This window comes from Glycine soja, chromosome 19 (genome assembly GCF_004193775.1).
Source record: "Glycine soja cultivar W05 chromosome 19, ASM419377v2, whole genome shotgun sequence".
Classification (NCBI taxonomy): domain Eukaryota; kingdom Viridiplantae; phylum Streptophyta; class Magnoliopsida; order Fabales; family Fabaceae; genus Glycine; species Glycine soja.
Window position 1 is genome coordinate 47,173,455 of NC_041020.1, and position 19,102 is coordinate 47,192,556.

The 19,102-nt window shown below is 30.7% G+C and overlaps 2 protein-coding genes across 2 annotated transcripts; one reads left to right on the forward strand and one right to left on the reverse strand.

Annotated features, from left to right (window-relative positions):
- The first annotated feature begins 6,519 nt into the window (after positions 1-6,519).
- On the forward strand, positions 6,520-11,201 carry LOC114400381 (boron transporter 1-like). Its single transcript, XM_028362815.1, has 12 exons — positions 6,520-7,079; positions 7,233-7,315; positions 7,477-7,669; positions 7,799-7,937; positions 8,079-8,244; positions 8,394-8,560; positions 8,661-8,834; positions 9,087-9,182; positions 9,274-9,411; positions 9,586-9,911; positions 10,009-10,276; positions 10,601-11,201. The coding sequence occupies exons 1-12, from the start codon at positions 6,976-6,978 to the stop codon at positions 10,916-10,918; spliced, it is 2,172 nt and encodes a 723-aa protein (XP_028218616.1). The 5' UTR covers positions 6,520-6,975; the 3' UTR covers positions 10,919-11,201.
- Positions 11,202-16,687: 5,486 nt separating this feature from the next.
- On the reverse strand, positions 16,688-17,297 carry LOC114399695. The gene is made up of 2 exons (XM_028361905.1): positions 17,270-17,297; positions 16,688-17,212 (listed from the first exon to the last, which is right to left on the reverse strand). The coding sequence occupies exon 2, from the start codon at positions 17,199-17,201 to the stop codon at positions 16,830-16,832; it is 372 nt and encodes a 123-aa protein (XP_028217706.1). The 5' UTR covers positions 17,202-17,212; positions 17,270-17,297; the 3' UTR covers positions 16,688-16,829.
- Between the last annotated feature and the right edge of the window lie 1,805 nt (positions 17,298-19,102).

Below are 19,102 nucleotides of genomic sequence, written 5' to 3' on the forward strand. Positions count from 1 at the left end.
GTGTACATAGTACATACATTGACTCAGCCTCATATAAGCCAAGCATAAAACAGTATGTGAATACCAACTAAGCTTTCGGTTGCAATTAGTCACAGGCTCTAATATTTTATTTTTTAATAATTTGGTTTTTGTGGAAGCATGCTTTGTATATTGTTCATCAGTTACCTATAGTTTTCAAAGAAGTACTTATATGGAACTTATTTTACTTAAGCTGCCAATGGTATTCGTGTTAGTACCGACACCCATGTATCCATCTCTTTGGCATGGACTATGGGAATGGGAAATTAATGGGGTATGCGTATTGGTGCTTTTGGTACATTCTGTCTGGAACCAGATTCAGCAATATTGTTGAATTGAAAAGGCAGACATGATTATATATAGTTGAAATTGATTTTTTGTTGAAGGAATTTCCTTTTTATGGACAGGGTCAGAAGTAGAGATATGGACGAGTTGATCTATTTCTAAATTATTCGAGTTCGATATTGTTTGTTTAATTAAATAAATAAATATAAATTTAAGATTAATTAAATAAGTTAAACTCAAACTTTAAAAGTTTGACAACAATAGTTTGTGATTATTTAAATTGATGATGCAGTTTTTATCCTTTATTATTTATATATTCATTATGAAAGTATGTAAAATTTTATTAAGAGTATTAAAATCAATCTTCAATTTTACATGTTGAACACATATTTTAATATGTAGATTATCATCTAATACTAAAATATTTATTAAATACTAAATAAAGTTAAAAGATAATATAAGGAAAAAATTCATAAACATAATAAAATTATAAAATGAGTTAAACAAGTCGAGTTTAAACATTTTTTAACAAGTAAAACTTAAGTTTTCAATTAGACTTTTTTAAGAATCATAGGAATTGAACTCCTTTAGTTCAATCCATTTTTCTTAACAAGTATAAGCCTAAAGTTGAACCTTTGAAATAAGTCAAATTGTGATTCCATAATAATCAGGGTAAGGAGGAGATTTGTTGGAAAATATCTTTTTCAGGATGGCATTGAATAATTGATTGTTAGCAAATCAAGTCTTTGAGAGAAGTTTAATTAATGAATTGTTTTCTGTTATATTTTATTTCTAAGAACACTATATAATAACAATACTAATTTAAAAAGATTAAAAACATTTTTAAAAAGTTTATTTCCGTTTCATATATAATAATTTGTTTGGTTTTCCGTAGGCTGCAAATAGACGTTCCAGTTGAAAGGAATAATTTTTTGTTTAAAACGCGGTGTCTTGGAATGAGTGCCATAGCTGATCAAATGTGTAAGCAAACATAGCATATTGCGTGCATGTAAAAACACTTCTCACAGTAGCATGACAGGCCCGTAGAGAGTCCTTGTGTTGCAAATTAATAAAGTATGACTCTATGAGCGCCATTTACTACTGATGTATGATGATATGATCCATTTTATGAGCAATCAAAACAATATAGCCACACAATTAGTTTACAGCCTTCCCCACTCTAGCCTAGACTGAAAAAAAAAGTTAGAAATTAGAGAAATGAAGTAAATTAAAAAAACTTCTTAGTATACAGCGAATTGAAACTCCAAAAAAGATGTAACCAATTTAGTGAACTAACCATCACACAATAGAATGGACCTACCACTTTGTCAATGACTCAATGGTGTTGAACTTCACATTAAGTAGGGTGCTTAATGCTTATCGCCTTTATTGGCAGGTTTATTGTTCCTTATTTGCCTTTGACATCTTCAATCATGTGTAAGACTAGAATAAAGTTTTGTGCTCGACAAAATCATTTCAAGCCTAGCAACAATTATAGTGGAGGAAAACTACTTTGGAGGGACAAGTTTTGTGTTCATATGAACCTTCCCCAAGTTGTTACATTAGGTGTGCGACTGAGCAATAATGGCATGCGATTTTTTCTTTAATCATTTAGATGAGTTTCAAAGTGTGTATATGAAATATACTAGTTTAAGATAAACAAACTGAGGATGAAATTATTCGCGCTTGCACATGATAATCAATGATAAAAAATTTGTTCTGGATTGCTTTATTACCAGAGTTTCATTATTGCAATATCTCTAATATTAGTTCAGCCTTTAATCATTGATATTAAAATTCTTAGATTCAATTCAGAACCATAATGCACAACGCTTTAAACAAAAGAAACAATTAATTAAATTAAAAAGGCTTATGGTGGTGAGGTTACTGGATAGTGCGATACAAGGTTTCAATCTTTCTGACAAATTAGGGCATAAGAAACATCGTTTGTTGCCAACATACGAATAAAGAGGATTTAGATATTCTTATTTATTAGAATTTAATTGAAATATAAGTGTAAGTTTTTTTATTCTGTTATCCAATAATGAATTGTCAAATGATTGAACATTGTCAATTATCATTTATAATAATCATTTTAAAAATCATATGTAGGTAAGTTTTAATCAGTTTACATTACAATAAGAAAATCTTCACACTTTTGCGTAAAAAAAAACTTTACACTATCAAAATTAGACTCGATTTATTAGCATCGTCACTCTTATTATTTTTTCTAAGCAAAATGATTTTTGTTAATGTAATTCACATTAATATCTATCTATATATAGATATACACTTAATCTAATACAGTATTCAATTATTAATGTGTATGATAAAACTCATTTCACTAATTTATACGTTTTAAGGAATTAGTGTTGTGGCTTTCCGCTAAAAGATATTTTACTTTCAACGAAAAAGAAAACACTAAAGATTACAGAGAAAAGCGAGCAATCGAAGAGTAATTAATAGAAGAAGTTTTTTTTTTTAAGAGATAAAAATATTATTAAAATCACTTAACTTCACACGAGACGTGCTTAAAGCTAAGCCCAGAAAAATTACAGTCTTGTGAGTAATTAGCTACCGTTTTTCAAATCAAGAAGATCACAACTATTTGAAAGAGGAGCACGCCCAGTCATATTCGCATAATATATTATCATGATGGGTCCAAACTTTATAGATACTAGTACGAGTGTTAAATGTTATTTGTTTAAAATTGAGTTTCCAAACAAAACTTTAATATACAAATACATTTTTAAAGGTAACTATGAGAATATTTGGAAAGCAAGAAAATAAATATTTGAGACAAAAGTATTTTATAAAAAGATCAAGATTTTTATTTTTATCTGTTGGATGATATTAAAATGCATCTATAATAATTTAAACTTTTTAAGTGTAAATCAAACATGTACCGAATGTATTACAAAATTGAGTTTACTATGCAAACCTGAAATGCTAAATGACGTTGACCGATGAGCATCTTTTTAGTCCTTTTGCAGAGAATGAACGTTGGGCAGCACAACAACATGATCTGCATTGAATAGTGAAAATGTGATGAGCCCGAAAAGCCCAACGCTATTTTCACAATTAAAAAGCCACCAGATTTAGAGAATAAAAACAGAATAAATGGATTTTATATGGGCAAGTTGCAAATTTTTGGCTCAACGACAACGAATCTCTCTTTAGAATTGGAGTTTGTTACAGAGACTCGGGGCAATTGGGCATGCTCGTGCATGAATCCTTCATGACCTAGCTAAAGTTGTTAATGCTACTACTTTATTAATACGTCTGAAACAGATATTGGTCCCATGCCAATACCATAGCATGATGCGACATTCTAAACTTAAATATGTGCGACTCAGTGTCCTATAACATTATACTCCGCATCATTATTATTCTTAATAAAATAAAAGAATTTTATATGATAAAGATTTTGTTTTTGCTTTTGCGACATAGTCCTGTTACTATTATTTTGTTTAAGATTCAAAGCATGCATGCTACTTTTTTTTTATACTAATTTAACTTTTTTTTTGTGCTATACTAATTTAACTTTTAATTATAAAATATAAGACAAACAATAATTGATAAACATATATGAATTCTAAATTAGAAACTCAATTTTGTTATATTCGCAATTTTCACGTACTTTGTACATTTATGATTTCTTTTATAAAAATGACAAAATGAGTCAAACAATTTTGTAAATGATTGAGTCAACTCGCCTTATTTTTAGAAAATAGATCCAACAGGTTAATTCACTCCATTTTAGAGTGAGTTAGCATGATAATTGACCTAAAAATTGAAAGAAGACAATGAAACCAAAAACTAAAGAATAAAACTTAAAGTTTCACTCAAATAAATAATGAATTTAATCAATTAACTAGAAATAAATTAAAAATTCACAAGTTCACAAAGAACTATCATTTATAAAAATTGCTTAAGGTGTAAAAAATATACTTTAAGTATACATCTACAAATAGCGGTCGGCATTCTAATATAATCCCCGACAATTTATTTTGAGTTCAAAATAATTTTAGATATATTTTTATATATGTTTGGTTTTACCTTTAAGAAAAATTTAGAATTTATTCTCATCTAAAATTGATTTTTGGATCCAAACTATTTGAATAACTTCTATGTTTGATTCAAAATTTTGTATTAAATTTTATTTTAACTTATTTTATAATAAAACATACATGGATTACATTATTTCAAAATCAATTTTACAAAATCAAATTTTATTTAAAATTAATTTTGTCAATGTCCATCTAAATAAACAGTATGTTTTTTCTTTTTCAATTTTTCTTAATTTTTGTGATTTTTCTTTTTCATCAAATGTATTATTCAAGTCAAGTACTAACAAAGATTGATTCAGTTGGTAAGAATGAAACTTATATTTTATAAACATGTGAGTTTGATTTTCTCGTCTTGATGAATAACTAGGATCCAATTCATCTAAACTTTTTCTATAAGAAGAAGAAAAATTATTGTAGTATAAGGTTTTCATCCTATGACCAAAACCAATTGATGTTATACGTGTGAGTGTCAACCATTAAGGAACACCGGGAGGTATGTATAAACCAAATTCTTGAACGTAGAATTATACAGTTTAACATGACAAGGGGAAGCTAATAAATATCCCGGAACAAACCTCTATATGCATGACAGCATGAGTTGTCAAACTTCGAAAGGCACATGGGCAAACAAAATATACATTATGGGGCTTTGTTTAGGTGTTTAATAAGCTGTTGAAATTTCTAATGTTGTCTTCAGAACAATTTGGAGACTAGTTTGATACATAGAGAATTCAATGTTGGTTTTGTTCAATTTAATAAACAAACCATAGCGGTTCTGTCAACAACCAATCATTCTGAAATGTTTAATCGTTGAGTGAAAGTTTAGAAAATGAGAGAAAAAATAATTAAAAAATTAAGTGGCGAATAATACCACCATTCTTTTGATAAAATAATGATGACGTTTAAATATGATTTACTTCTGTTAAAATAAATAGATTAATACAACTTTAAACTCATTTATTATTTTTTTTCTTTACAAAAATCCATTTATATTTTAGAAGTTTAAGTTGCTATTTAAAGGTCAAACATTATATATGAGTTTAATTTTTATGTGTAAAAACAAAATCATTATCAAGTGATTAGACATTATGATACATTAAAATTTGTTATTGAATTGAATGATAGTAATTTTATATGAGAGTACATATATTATTTTCTCTAAATATATATCCCTAAATCTTTAACACGTGTTTTGATGTAAAATTTGACTCATAAACTTTAATTTTGTTTTAGAAAAAAACGAAAACACTACTGCATTCTTCGGAACAACGCGAGCAGTCATGTACTCAGCGAAATAAACCGAAGGTGGTGGATCTAAAATTAGATTAAAAAAGTTAGAGAGTCTTTCATTGGGTTGTTTTGTATTTTAATTTTTACTGAAAATAAAAAATAGTGATAAAAATGTATTTGATTGAATTTTTATTTTTAGTAAAATTATTTTTCCAAATGAACCAAAAACTAGGAACAATAAAATTTCATTTTTAATAAAAGGAACCTCATTTTGGGTAATAAAAACGCGGTGACAATATAATTTTAATCAAATTAAAAAATATATTTTCTTTTAAAAATGCATTTTCAGTATTTTTATTTTTTAAAAGCAAAAAATAAGAAATTAAATCAAACATGTTTTTGAGAATTTTAATATTTTAAAAATAAAATTAATTTTTAAAAAATGAAAAAAAAATAAAAATATATACCAAACACACCCTAATAGTGAAGTAAATCGGTTGCTATATACTCAACGAGGGATGATATCGCATCTCTTGCCACTATATACAGATTGATATCACCTATCAGTTGCATTACTGCTTGAAAGTTATGATATGTTTTTAGAGCCAATAAGCTGCTGTTGACTACTCGTGTTAATTACCACAACTTTTTTAAAACATTATCTTGTAAGTTAAGGACGGCATGGCGTAAGTTACTTTCTATAAAGGATTCAATATGTACTTCTTTTTGTAAACTCAGCAATTTTTATTGAAAGATCCAACATAATTCAGTGGGTCCGGATTATAATTGATGCTGACTTTTTGGCATAAAAGCATTGAAGGACTATTGATGATGAAGCTGGAAAGATTGGACTGATCTGTAGTATTTACATTTTACGAGCCTGCCAGTGGCACACAAAGTGCTTTCCACACCAAATCTACCTTCATTTTTTCTTTCTCCAATGCTTGCTTTCTTTTTTAAAGCTTATAAATACTCTCTACCCACACACACATTGTTGTTATTAGGAAGAATACAATACAAGTTGCTCTTTTCGTGGTTCTAAGTGCTAACCAATAAGAGCATCTATCCCGAGTTCCAAACACTGCTTTTTGGTACAGCTGGCTTCTCGGCATATTCATCCCATTGAACCTCTCACTCTCCCACATGTCTCTTGAAGCCAGACTGCACCATTCATGCTACATTCTTGTTTAATTTGTCCCCACATTCTTCTATTTTCCTTCCTCAATTTGCTTGTGATTGAGCCTTGTCAAGAAATCTAACCAAAATAAACTCAAAACAAGAAAAATCATGTAAATTATACATTGTTAGTTTCTGGTTAGCATTTGAAGGCCTATATTGATTCCCTTTGACCCTTTTTGGTGGGGAAAAAGATATGGAAGAAACATTTGTACCCTTTGAAGGAATCAAGAATGATCTGAGAGGAAGGTTGATGTGCTACAAGCAAGATTGGTCGGGTGGAATCAAAGCAGGTTTAAGGTATGTAATGTATATATATGCTAGCTGAAATTGTTTAGCGATTAGTGGGGTATGTATGTACTGAAAGGTTTTAATGTTTCTAGGCTTCAACCAATGGTGTTTAATTAAACAGACATATATATAAGTTTCACAATTTTTGCTTCCCTTTCACAGGATTTGGGCCCCCACCACATACATATTCTTTGCTTCCGCAATACCAGTCATTTCATTCGGGGAACAACTAGAACGAGATACTGGTACTAAATATTTTGATTTCAATGGATTCTTCTTTTTCCTGAGAAAAAAAATAGTAGTATTATAATATATGATCCTTTTGAATTGAAAGAACTCTGGAAATAGGACGGTATTATAATTTATAACTACACTATCACAACTTGATGTTGTTTTGCATTTGCAGATGGTGTTCTAACTGCTGTTCAAACATTGGCATCCACTTCAATATGTGGCATTATACACTCAATCCTTGGAGGTCAACCTTTATTGATTTTAGGAGTGGCAGAGCCTACGGTGATCATGTACACGTTCATGTTCAATTTTGCGAAAGAGAGACCAGAGTTGGGCCGGGATTTGTTTCTGGCATGGACTGGATGGTGAATAATTTTTTTTATTTATGTTCTTGATGTCTTCATATGGAGACCTTGATGCAATTGTTTTCTAGTACAATTCATCATGATTTGGCTTAACATTGTCCTATTTTCTTTTATAACTTGACTTTGTAGGGTATGTGTCTGGACTGCACTGTTGCTATTCTTGTTTGCCATCTTAGGGGCTTGCTCTATAATCAACAGGTTTACCCGTATTGCAGGAGAGTTGTTTGGCATGCTTATTGCAATGCTCTTCATGCAGCAAGCTATCAAAGTAAGAACAGTTATCAAAGTTTACCTTTGCCATTCATTTGCTGTTGCTTAATACTAAGAGTTCACATGATATATTAGTATCTGAATTAGCAATGCACTTTGGCCAAATTCATTTTAACATCCTACCGGCATCATTGTTTAGGGACTCGTGGATGAGTTTCGCATACCAGAGAGACAAAATTCAAAATCAATCGAGTTTATACCTTCATGGAGGTTTGCTAATGGGATGTTTGCTTTAGTCCTTTCGTTTGGCCTTCTTCTCACTGCATTAAGAAGCAGAAAGGCTAGATCATGGCGTTATGGTACCGGTAAGTCTTTGTGTTCGGATCATAAAGGACAGGCACACAAGCTCTAATAGACTAATACCATGTCATAAACTGGCAATCCCAAAAACTATTAGCTGAAGACACTTAACTGGTTTTATATTACATCTCTTAACACTATGAATTTATTACAGGTTGGCTTCGCAGCCTAATAGCTGACTATGGTGTGCCTCTTATGGTCCTAGTTTGGACAGGTGTATCCTACATACCAGCTGGAAGTGTTCCACATGGTATTCCAAGGCGTCTGTTTAGCCCAAATCCATGGTCACCGGGTGCATATGAGAATTGGACTGTTATTAAGGCATGTAAATTGCAAGTTCTCATCTAATTATCCATTGTTTACTAACAAGTTGACTTGTAATAGAAGTATATATTGTACTGATTTGTTATGAATATAACAGGATATGGTTCATGTTCCTGTTGTGTACATAATCGGAGCATTTATCCCAGCAACCATGATTGCAGTACTTTATTACTTTGACCATAGTGTGGCTTCCCAGCTTGCCCAGCAGAAAGAGTTCAATTTGAGAAAGCCATCTTCTTACCATTATGACTTGCTCCTTTTGGGATTTTTGGTAAGCCAGTTCTTTGAGTTCCTTCCTAGCTTCAGATTTTAGCATTGAACTTTAATTTGTCATATATTCATACTTAGAGAATAAATTCTCATCCAACCACTGCCTTAAAAGTCATTTCAAAGATTATTTCTGATTGCTTGACGATATAATTTTTTTTTATACTGATATTTAGTACATGCCTATTAAAATTATACTTAATTGAATAATTCTTTTTCTAATGATAAATTTCAAAAAAAAAATTCTGGATGGAAGACCTTAATGTGTGGCCTGATTGGAATTCCTCCTGCAAATGGAGTCATACCACAGTCTCCAATGCACACAAAAAGTCTGGCAACTCTTAAACATCAGGTAAATCAAGTTGTCAATTTCTCCCTAATTAATTTCTAATTGCAAGCACTTTGTCAACAAGTCTCATTGAAAAAGAGCAATGGTGGTACAGTTGCTTCGTAACAAACTGGTGGTAACCGCACGAAAAAGTATGGGAAAGAATGCTAGTTTAGGACAGTTATATGGCAACATGCTAGAAGCCTACAATCAAATGCAGACCCCTCTTGTTTACCAGGACCCCTCTGCTCGAGTAAGTTTACTAACTTTTTTTCTTGTGTCACTGAAAATCATTGCTTAATCACTTTTAATCATTGCACAGAACAATTCCTGCTTAGGTCAGAGTGAACCTTATTATTTGTACCTCAAGTCATCAGCATATGACTTCTTGCTATTTATGCCACATATTATTATGACCATTGTTCAGGCACAAGGACTAAGAGAACTTAAAGAATCAACCATTCAAGCAGCTACCAGTATGGGAAACGTGGATGCCCCAGTAGATGAGACTATATTTGATGTTGAGAAAGAAATAGACGACCTGCTTCCTGTTGAGGTAAAGGAACAGCGTCTCAGTAACTTGCTTCAATCAACAATGGTGGGAGGATGCGTTGCGGCCATGCCTTTACTCAAGAAGATCCCAACCTCAGTCCTTTGGGGTTACTTTGCCTTCATGGCCATTGAAAGTTTGCCAGGAAACCAGTTTTGGGAAAGAATCCTATTACTCTTCACTGCACCAAGCAGAAGATACAAGTAAAAACAAAACATTCTATTTCTTATATATCCTTCTGACGTTCAATCCTCTACTTCATTCCTCTTACTGATCAGCAAATTTCTTCTTTATGTGCAGGGTGCTTGAGGATTACCATGCTACTTTCGTAGAAACAGTTCCTTTCAAGACAATAGCAACATTCACCATTTTCCAAACCATTTATCTTCTTATATGTTTTGGACTAACATGGGTTCCTATTGCCGGGGTCATGTTTCCTATGATGATCATGCTCTTAGTTCCGGTTAGACAGTACTTTCTCCCCAAGTTTTTCAAAGGGGTACACCTTCAAGATTTGGATGCAGCAGCATATGAAGAGCAAACAGCTCTACCATTCAACCTTGCAACAGTATGATTTTTTATCTTATCCAACAAACATAGCTTAAATTTACGACAGAATAAAACTTAGATACAGTTTCGTAAGTGTTTTTAGTACTGCTTTCCAATCAGAATTGAAGATTCACCTCAGTAATCTGCATAATAAATTTTTCCATTAAAGGTCAACATAAATTACCAACAAGATGAAACTTCAATTTTGATTGTAGAACAACACCAGAAACACCAATGCAGCCTCATCTAAGTTTTGCCCTTTATGATAATCCACATTTGCGTCATTTTTATATATATATTTTGTGGATAAACTTAATTATATTCCATGCAACTGTCCTAACAGCACTCGGAGTTTGGAGCTGGTGCTTCTCAAGTTGGAGAAGGTGAAATCCTAGATGAAGTTATTACTAGAAGCCGTGGAGAGTTTAGGCACACTAGCAGTCCAAAGATCACAAGCTCCACCCCAACACCAAGAACTGATCCTAAAAGCCATTTAAGCCCACGCCTCTCATTTAGTGCTCGCGTGGGTGAGTTCAAAACTGAGCAGAGTCCACGATCTGGTGCAAGAGGTCCCCTCAGTCCAAAGGCAGGAGAAGTGAGATTATCAAATCTGGGAAGAAGTCCACTTAATCCAGATTCAAAACAGCAGGACCAAAACTAATAATTAAACGTAGAAGATTGCAGTCATATGCCTTAGAAGGACTTTATAGGAGGCTTATTTGTTGCTACATTTCCATTCTAGTTTGTTCTTTAATTTTGCTTGTCATGGTTGTAACTTGTAAAGTCCTTTCCCTTGTCCCATATTCGACAGATATGAGATATGTAACAAAGTGTGGCGCTTTCCTATATCAATTGTATTAGTGAATGTTACTATATTTGTGCAAATGTATATCATCATCACAAGTTTGTTTCAATAAATTGTGACTAGTTTGAGTCTTGTATTACTTCTGATTCGTGTATACTACAATTGGATTTTATGGTTCATATCCCTCTATCACTTAGTATAATAGTATCTGTCTTCAAACTCATAGAAGTATCTACGAATCACCAAATAAATTATTTGATGCTTGAGATTACGTACCATGTATTTATGGCCACAGTCAATTTTCACATGAGATGTTGTTGAGTTTTATTAAAAAAAAAATCATAAATTAAAAATTCGATTAGAGAAAATTAGACAAGAACATCGACACGTGACAGTTTCAAATCATGCAATCATTTCTCATCAACAACACATATACATACTGAATGTTGAAACCATGATCGTAGGATTCCTTAAGGAATACAATAATATAAATATTTTGAGCATGGGTTCAATATATATAACATCTAGATGTGTACATCAAATTAAACCCGGTAGACACTAGTGGGTATATTCGTATGTTATTCTAAGCCCTAGCCAATACCATGGCATGCAGATTAAAGCATGTGAGTGGTGTTCATGTACTGTTTGTGTGCGTGGACTAACTTTTGGGGTCACCTTTTTGGTGATAGGCATAGCAGCGTCCTGAAATCGAGAAGATTCATCATCCTCTTATTGGTGGTCAAAGTGGTCATCATTGCAACATGAAAACAAGACCGCACTTGGCAACAGAGTTTACTAGGAAAAGAGGCTTTTAAAAGAGAGAGAGCGAAATAAAGTAAAGAAGCAAGTGTGAGCAGAATCGATTTCCAACCGCAAATCCAAATAAAAATGAAGAGGTAGCTCCCACATGACATTGTCAATTTCAGGAAGTAATCGTGGATGATCAAGCAATGCTAATGTCGTATGCTATTCTACTATTCCGTGGTGGGGTTAATTTCATTCATTTGGTCTAAAGAGGTTACATCTCTGTCAAATGATTCCTAAGATCTCAGTCGTTTGAGTACAAATCAGCAAAAAGCTCCAAAATAAATAACGTAACATCGGGTTATATATAAAGACAACAGAATTGGGTGCGGAATAAAACCAGAATAGGAGTATTCAAGAAATGACACCTCAGTTGACCATGGACCACTGCATGAGGCTTTGCAGAATGTGAAGTTATAAAAAATCATTTGAAAATAACCTTGTCAAAATTTGTGACCACACAAGGCTGGCACCCCTTCAAGCCACCAACTCCAAGTGCATCATCTTCAACCCTTTACATATACGAACAAAAAATCACTGAGCCATTGACACATCTTGTTTAACACAAAAAACTAGTTATAGAAAAAGGGTTCCAACTTGTAATGTGTAACATTAGAGAGCTGATACGTGCTCACTACTTATCTATGGAAACAGTAAGAAAGAAACTTATTTAAGAGAACTACACATGACATGACCCAGCAATTAATCAACCTAATGTATATACCAGTTATAGTGAAGACTAATTAATGAAGGACTAGTGGTAGAAATCAAACACAACTTTTTTACGATTCTATATATGCTATCAGCTGATTTTGGCATCAGTGGAAGAAGACAGAAATACAATGAGTCGTGAGATGATGGTCCCGCTAGCAGTATGGGTGTTGACCAACCCAAAGGCTAGGTAAGTAGATATCAGCTCAGTATCACCAATTTTAGAAACTTTAGAACATAATGATTAATGAAGTAAAGAATACTTGTAGATTGTTGAGTGGTAGAAACAGATGTAGTAAGCTAGATTCCTCATGTCGTCTACTCTGGATGAAGAATGTGCTAGAAAAATTGGTGGCCATCATTATATGCAACAAAGAAATAACGAAAGAGAAAGCATAGTGCCATAGTACTATCATGATGTGTATGAAAACTAAAGTTCCTCTTGGTAGAGAAATAGCCCATCATAAATAGCCATAATTATTCATGATTATACATGATCTTATGCATTCTTAGGTCTTTTGGTAAGGAGATATCCTCCAAAGAAAAACATCTTTTCATGAAAAATACAATCTTTTGTACTTATAGCTTTTCATGTGAATAGATACATACTGAAAGAAAATAATTCTTTTTTATATTTACATCTTTTCATTAATAAACATACAATTTCATGAAAAAATATCATATTTCATTAATTTAAAATTCCCTCTATTTAAATTAAAGAAGTTGTGTTTTGAAACATGACTTTTAATTTTTTTTTTAAGTTGTGTTTTTAATCATGACTTTTTATTTATTTTTTAATACATTTTGTTGAAGTTGTGTTTAGCAACAAGACTTTCTAATTTTATTTTTTTTATTGAATTGGTGTTATTAAACATGACTGTTTTATTTATTTTTATTTTCTAAAATCGTGATTCAAATCATGATGTTTTATATTTTTTCATTTTTTATTCAAAAATCAGTTCATTTAAAACAACTTTAATTTATTTTTAAAAAATGAAAGTCATGTTTTAAAGGCTTAAAAAATAGTTATGCTCTACTTAAATATTAAGTTATATAAACAATTATATTATATTAAAATAAATATTGATAAATTATATTAAATTAAACATCAAGTATAAATTTCATCTAAAATCTTAGAATTTTTTTGCATAGCTCTACACTTGAAGGAAGGTGTAAATAGTGAGTGCAAGAATATATATATATATAATGGTAACCATGGTAACCAATAGGGATGAAAATGCGGACCAAAATTGCTACATGCTTAAGTATATATGGATCCAAGTATGGGTATTTTCTTTTTCAAACATAGGTTTTGGACAAATGTTATAGTACCTACTCATTTTCTACCCTTGTCATCCTTATTCAAAACATGACTTGCCCATTTATGTAATGTTTTCAAAATTTACCTGTTTTTCATTTTCGTTATCTTGAATAAAAGTAATCCCTCGTGTAAAACTCCTGAGTGAAGCTATTTGCCTATTTTTGAAACAGGGGAGGCCCCGCTCCCAACGCACGCTAAAAATAAAATTGAAGAAGTCTTTTATTTTATTTTTAATTAGGTCCAACTATAAACTGAGTTTTGCACCAATTTTTTCTTGAGGAATTTAATTCCTAAAAAAAAATATTAGTTATAATAGCACATTGAATAAAATAAAAAATAGAAAATAAATAATTTTATAAAATATAAAATGGAGTACAATCGCTTACTTTTGAAGTTTGAACTTCTACTGGTACAAAAGCAAAAAGAATAAAATTTGTATATGAGTAAGTCACATAAGATTTAACTGAGAATTTCGGGAGAACTAGGACATGAAATTACTTAAACAGGAAGGCTTGGAAGTTGGAACGTTGTAAAATGCCTTGGGGCTCCAACAAGCACTTGATCTTAGTCTAGGTTTGACTAGCTGACTTGGCCCTCAAGTGAGTTTGGGCCTGTACTCTTAGATGGGCCTATACCATAGAGCAAGCTGCTAAAAACGTACATTGCTTAGGCCTAGTTTGTTTCGCTGGAAATAAATTTTTTGTTCGTTTTACCAAAAATATAATACTGCAGTTAAAAAAATTCCTTGACTTCAAAATTTACGATTAATTGTTTGATTCCTACTCACGTTCTCACCACCATACACAAATAGTTAAACTTTATATAAATGGATTACATTGTAGATATACATTGGAAAGCAAATAAAGACTCAGGTAGTACTAAAGTGTGTCCCAGTTTTGTTAAGTTCACTCGTAATTTTTTTCAAATATATTTTTTTGATAAAAGAAATACTCTTAAAGGAAATACATTTTCATCGAATATTGCAAAGTCAGACGTTTGAGAAAATACGTATTTGTTATGTATTTCAACTAGGCATGACAATGAAACTTATATCCATGGGTGTCCGCCCAAATCCGTCCTGATTTTGACAGAAAATATCTGAATTGATCGGGTATGAGTTTGAGTTCGGTAATTATCCGATTTTTTTAATCAAGATTGGGGTCAAGGTCGGGGATGAGAATGTCATTATCTGTTCCATATTCATTCTCGTACCCGCTCCGATGATGAAATTATTAAAATTTTATTATTTACTTGTTAAGTTTTTTTTTATAATTTTTACATAATTTAAGATTATTTTTCTTTGATGATTTTTGTAAACAAATAAGTTGCAAATAAAGTAGTTATAAATAAATGTGTAACAATCAACTTTTTTTTAAATCAGATTTTTAATATAATTTAAAAAAAAAAAAACTTTTTTACAAATCAGAATCGGCAGGGGCGGGGATATCCGATATCCAACGGGTATGAGGATGAGGTAACAAATTTTAATCCATAAAATATTAGGGACAGATACAAGTTGGGAATGATCAAATTGGAGAGGATCGGGGAACCTGAGAGACAATATCCGTCCCCACCCGTTGTCATATCTAATTTCAACAAGATATCTCAAAAACATATTTTATCCAACAAATAAAATAAACTCTGAAAGATCAACAAATGCAGTAAAACTCCAATTGGCTCGATAGCATACTGACCAACACATTGTTACTTGATACAATCTTATTTGCATTCCTGCCACATTGTGACTTTTTCTCCCCCAAAGATATTGAGACAGAAGAATTATTGTAACTGTGAAATTAATTACAATGTTTGCCTATAGCCTAACACGCCGGAAAATAAGAATAATTTGGATGCTTCTAAATTTGCATTTTCATTCTAGAGTACACTACAATTTAAACACAATATCTTTCAGCAGTAGGTAAATCGGGAAAATAATTTAAACACAATATCTTTCAGCAGTAGGTAAATCGGGAAAATAATTTAAACACAATATCTTACAGCAAGAGGTAAGAATGGGATTTTGTCTGCGATATGGGCAATTGGGCCCTACGGTTTTGGTAACCACCAACACCAAAGTTTGTCAATTTTCCATAAGAAAAACTGGGACTACTAACAGATTCTCTTCCTGATGCCATTTCTTTCTTTTTTTAAAACAAAATTTAACTATAGCTTTTTGAATAAATAGTATAATTAAATTTATATTATTATTTAAGTTTAAATTATTATGTAGGATAAATTTATTATTAATGTATTATAATTATTTTAAAATTTATATTAAAAATTGTTTTTATTAATTGATAGTGTAACAATTTTTATACTTATAGTACATAAAAGTAAGATTACAATCAAAAATTTATTTAATCTAAATTATTCTAGTCTAGGATAATAAGCTCATAGTTTAGTCTTATTTCATCATTGAAAAATGAAAAAAAGACTTCTATCTCTAAATTTTATTCAGATATAATTCGCTTAATCAAAAGATCCTGAATTAATGTTTTTGATAAATATTTGAAAGAAAAGTTTTATCACTTGTCTATGTAATTCAAGTGAAACAAGATTAGTTCTGGTAAAAAAAATATTTATTGGAATAAAAAAATTTACGCAAAAGGAATTCACAGAATCACATTAAAAAGATTTACGGAAAAATATTATAAACAACTTATTAAATAAGTACTATTTTTCAACTAAATATATTAAAAACTAGTTTAGTTAGTTGCCACTCTAGCACGGAGTTAACTGCCTCATTTATATACGATGACGGTTGAATCCGGGAAATAAATTCGTGAGTATAGTAAAAAATCATCGAGATCAATTAATCAAACTGTTAATTATGAAGAAAAAAAGTACTTGGTTACAATTTTCATGATAAAAATTAAATTCTGGGGAAAAAGGGAGAGAATAAGGATTCAAAGAGGATATAGAGCTAGCTAGCTAGAGAGAGAGGTTGAGATCCAGAGAGTGAGAGTGTTGGTCGTCGTTCTTACGTTGTTTGTCTGTGCCACCGCCACGTGGCGAAGGAGATGCAGATGAAGTTGGGAATCGCAGAGGTTGTTGTCCTCTGAATTCAGCCTCGTTTATGAAATCTTCCAATTCAAACGATGGCACCCAAACATGGTGTTGCTCTGTCCCCACTTTACTCCTCTTCTTCTTCCTCTCACTCTTCTGTAGTTCCTCAAGCTCCTTTCGTCGTCCATCGCGCGCGTCTCGGAACCTCCGCAACAGCGTGTAAAACTTGTTCATCATCTCTTCTTCTTCTTCTTCCAGTACCCCATCGTCTTTTCCCTTTCTCTTCTTATTTTCCATTATTAATGAATCTGCACAAATAATACCAACCTGAGAATATAAGAAGAATAGATAACAGTGTCTATTACGGGATCGACGCGGGGAAAAAGTTGCAAGTGTTCATACGCCGTGTCTTAATTTCCTTCTATCATGGTTTCTTTTATAAGCATACTTAACAAATATGGAATGTGATGTGTTGTTCATTTTTATGACAAGAGGAAAAAAATTTACTAAAGCTGCTCAAACTTTAGATATTTTTTATTTTATTTTAATTTAAGTTTAATGGTAATGTATACTCTCTTAAATAAAAGTAACTAAAATCTCTTAATTTTAAATGTAAATAAATCTTAATTACTTATATCTTATTTAATAAGATTTTCTTTAAAACATCATTAATTTAATAAGGTCAAAGGTTTTTTTATGTTTGATATCAATTTTAATAAAAGATAATTTAATAAGAATATTTATTTTTTTAATTAAAATTAACATAATATTTAATAAAGTTAACTAACGTATATTATAAGTGTAGAGTATTTTTTTCTTCTTCTTATAATCAAGTCTCAAGAAAATATATGAGTACATGTCTTTTAAAATAATTATTGTGAATATAACAAATTTAACATAAGTAGTAATTCGTGAAACATAAAAAAATATATAATAATTTGTGATGGGATAATAATATAAAATTACTTTATATATCCTATTTTTTTAGTTTCATTTTAATTATATTTTAAATATATATTTTTATAAAGAAATGTTATGAACACTAATTTTATTCTAAGTAAGCTTTAAATTTTAATTTAATCTAATTAATTATTAAAAAATTTTATTTTTACAATTATTTCTTTCTATAAGGTTATAGTTAAAATACTAATCGGAAAGAACCAATAGTTTATTTATTGTAAATGTTAATTATCAATTTTAAATAAAGTATTTATTTGTAAAAAGAGTAAAAGAATCAATGTGTACTTGTCAAAAAGAGATAAAGTTTATGTTTTCTTTATTCTTTTTCCATCACACGTATATTTATTATTTTTTCTTGCGAACATCATTATTCTAAACACAATAATGGAACACAGTAAAAAGGAATGCAAAAAAAAAAAAAAACACACACACACACACTTAGGAGTAGTTATTTAATATGTCAACTAGGTCCGAATTATTTGTTTTTTTAAAGTAAATAATAATATGAAATTATTGTGGGTAAAGAAAATGTCATCATTTATACAGTAATATGATTTTGTAGAACTGTTAATTAAACGAAATATAATAAAATCAAATATGAAGTATTATAATGTAAGATCTATTTCGAAAATAGTATAAAATAAAATTAAAAAAACATTATTTTGTTTTCTAAAAGAAATAAAATTAAGAGGAAAGGATTTTAGATTTGTCTATACTCCAAGTGTTATTTTAGTATTTTTTTTTACACTGTATTGATAAAATATCAATGTTTTTAATCAACAGTCTCACATTTTGTTTGTTTTGAGAAAGAAAATATTCAAAATAGATGTGACTATATAAAATAGTTCATTGATTTTATTTATTTAAAAAATAAAATTAGAAAGAAGAAGATAGATGCAATTATATGAACAAGATATGTTAATCTCATATTTACAATTTTTTAAGAAAACAAAAAGCTGAATAGCTTTTCATGCTAATTAATTTAAAATAGAATAAAGTTGATGATGTATCTCTTTTTTCCCTTTTCCTAATTCTTTTCTTTCGTTGGTGGGAAGAAGGGGCATAATAGTAAGTTCAATATTTGCATCATCAATTGGTATCACGTCATGTGATCATGTTAATCACGAAGATGGATGGAACTGGAATCTGAGACACCCATCAACTTACACAGAATTCTTTGATGACGTGCCATTGTTGGCGTCACAGCTTTGTGCTAAGTTACGTTAATAATTGGTCCA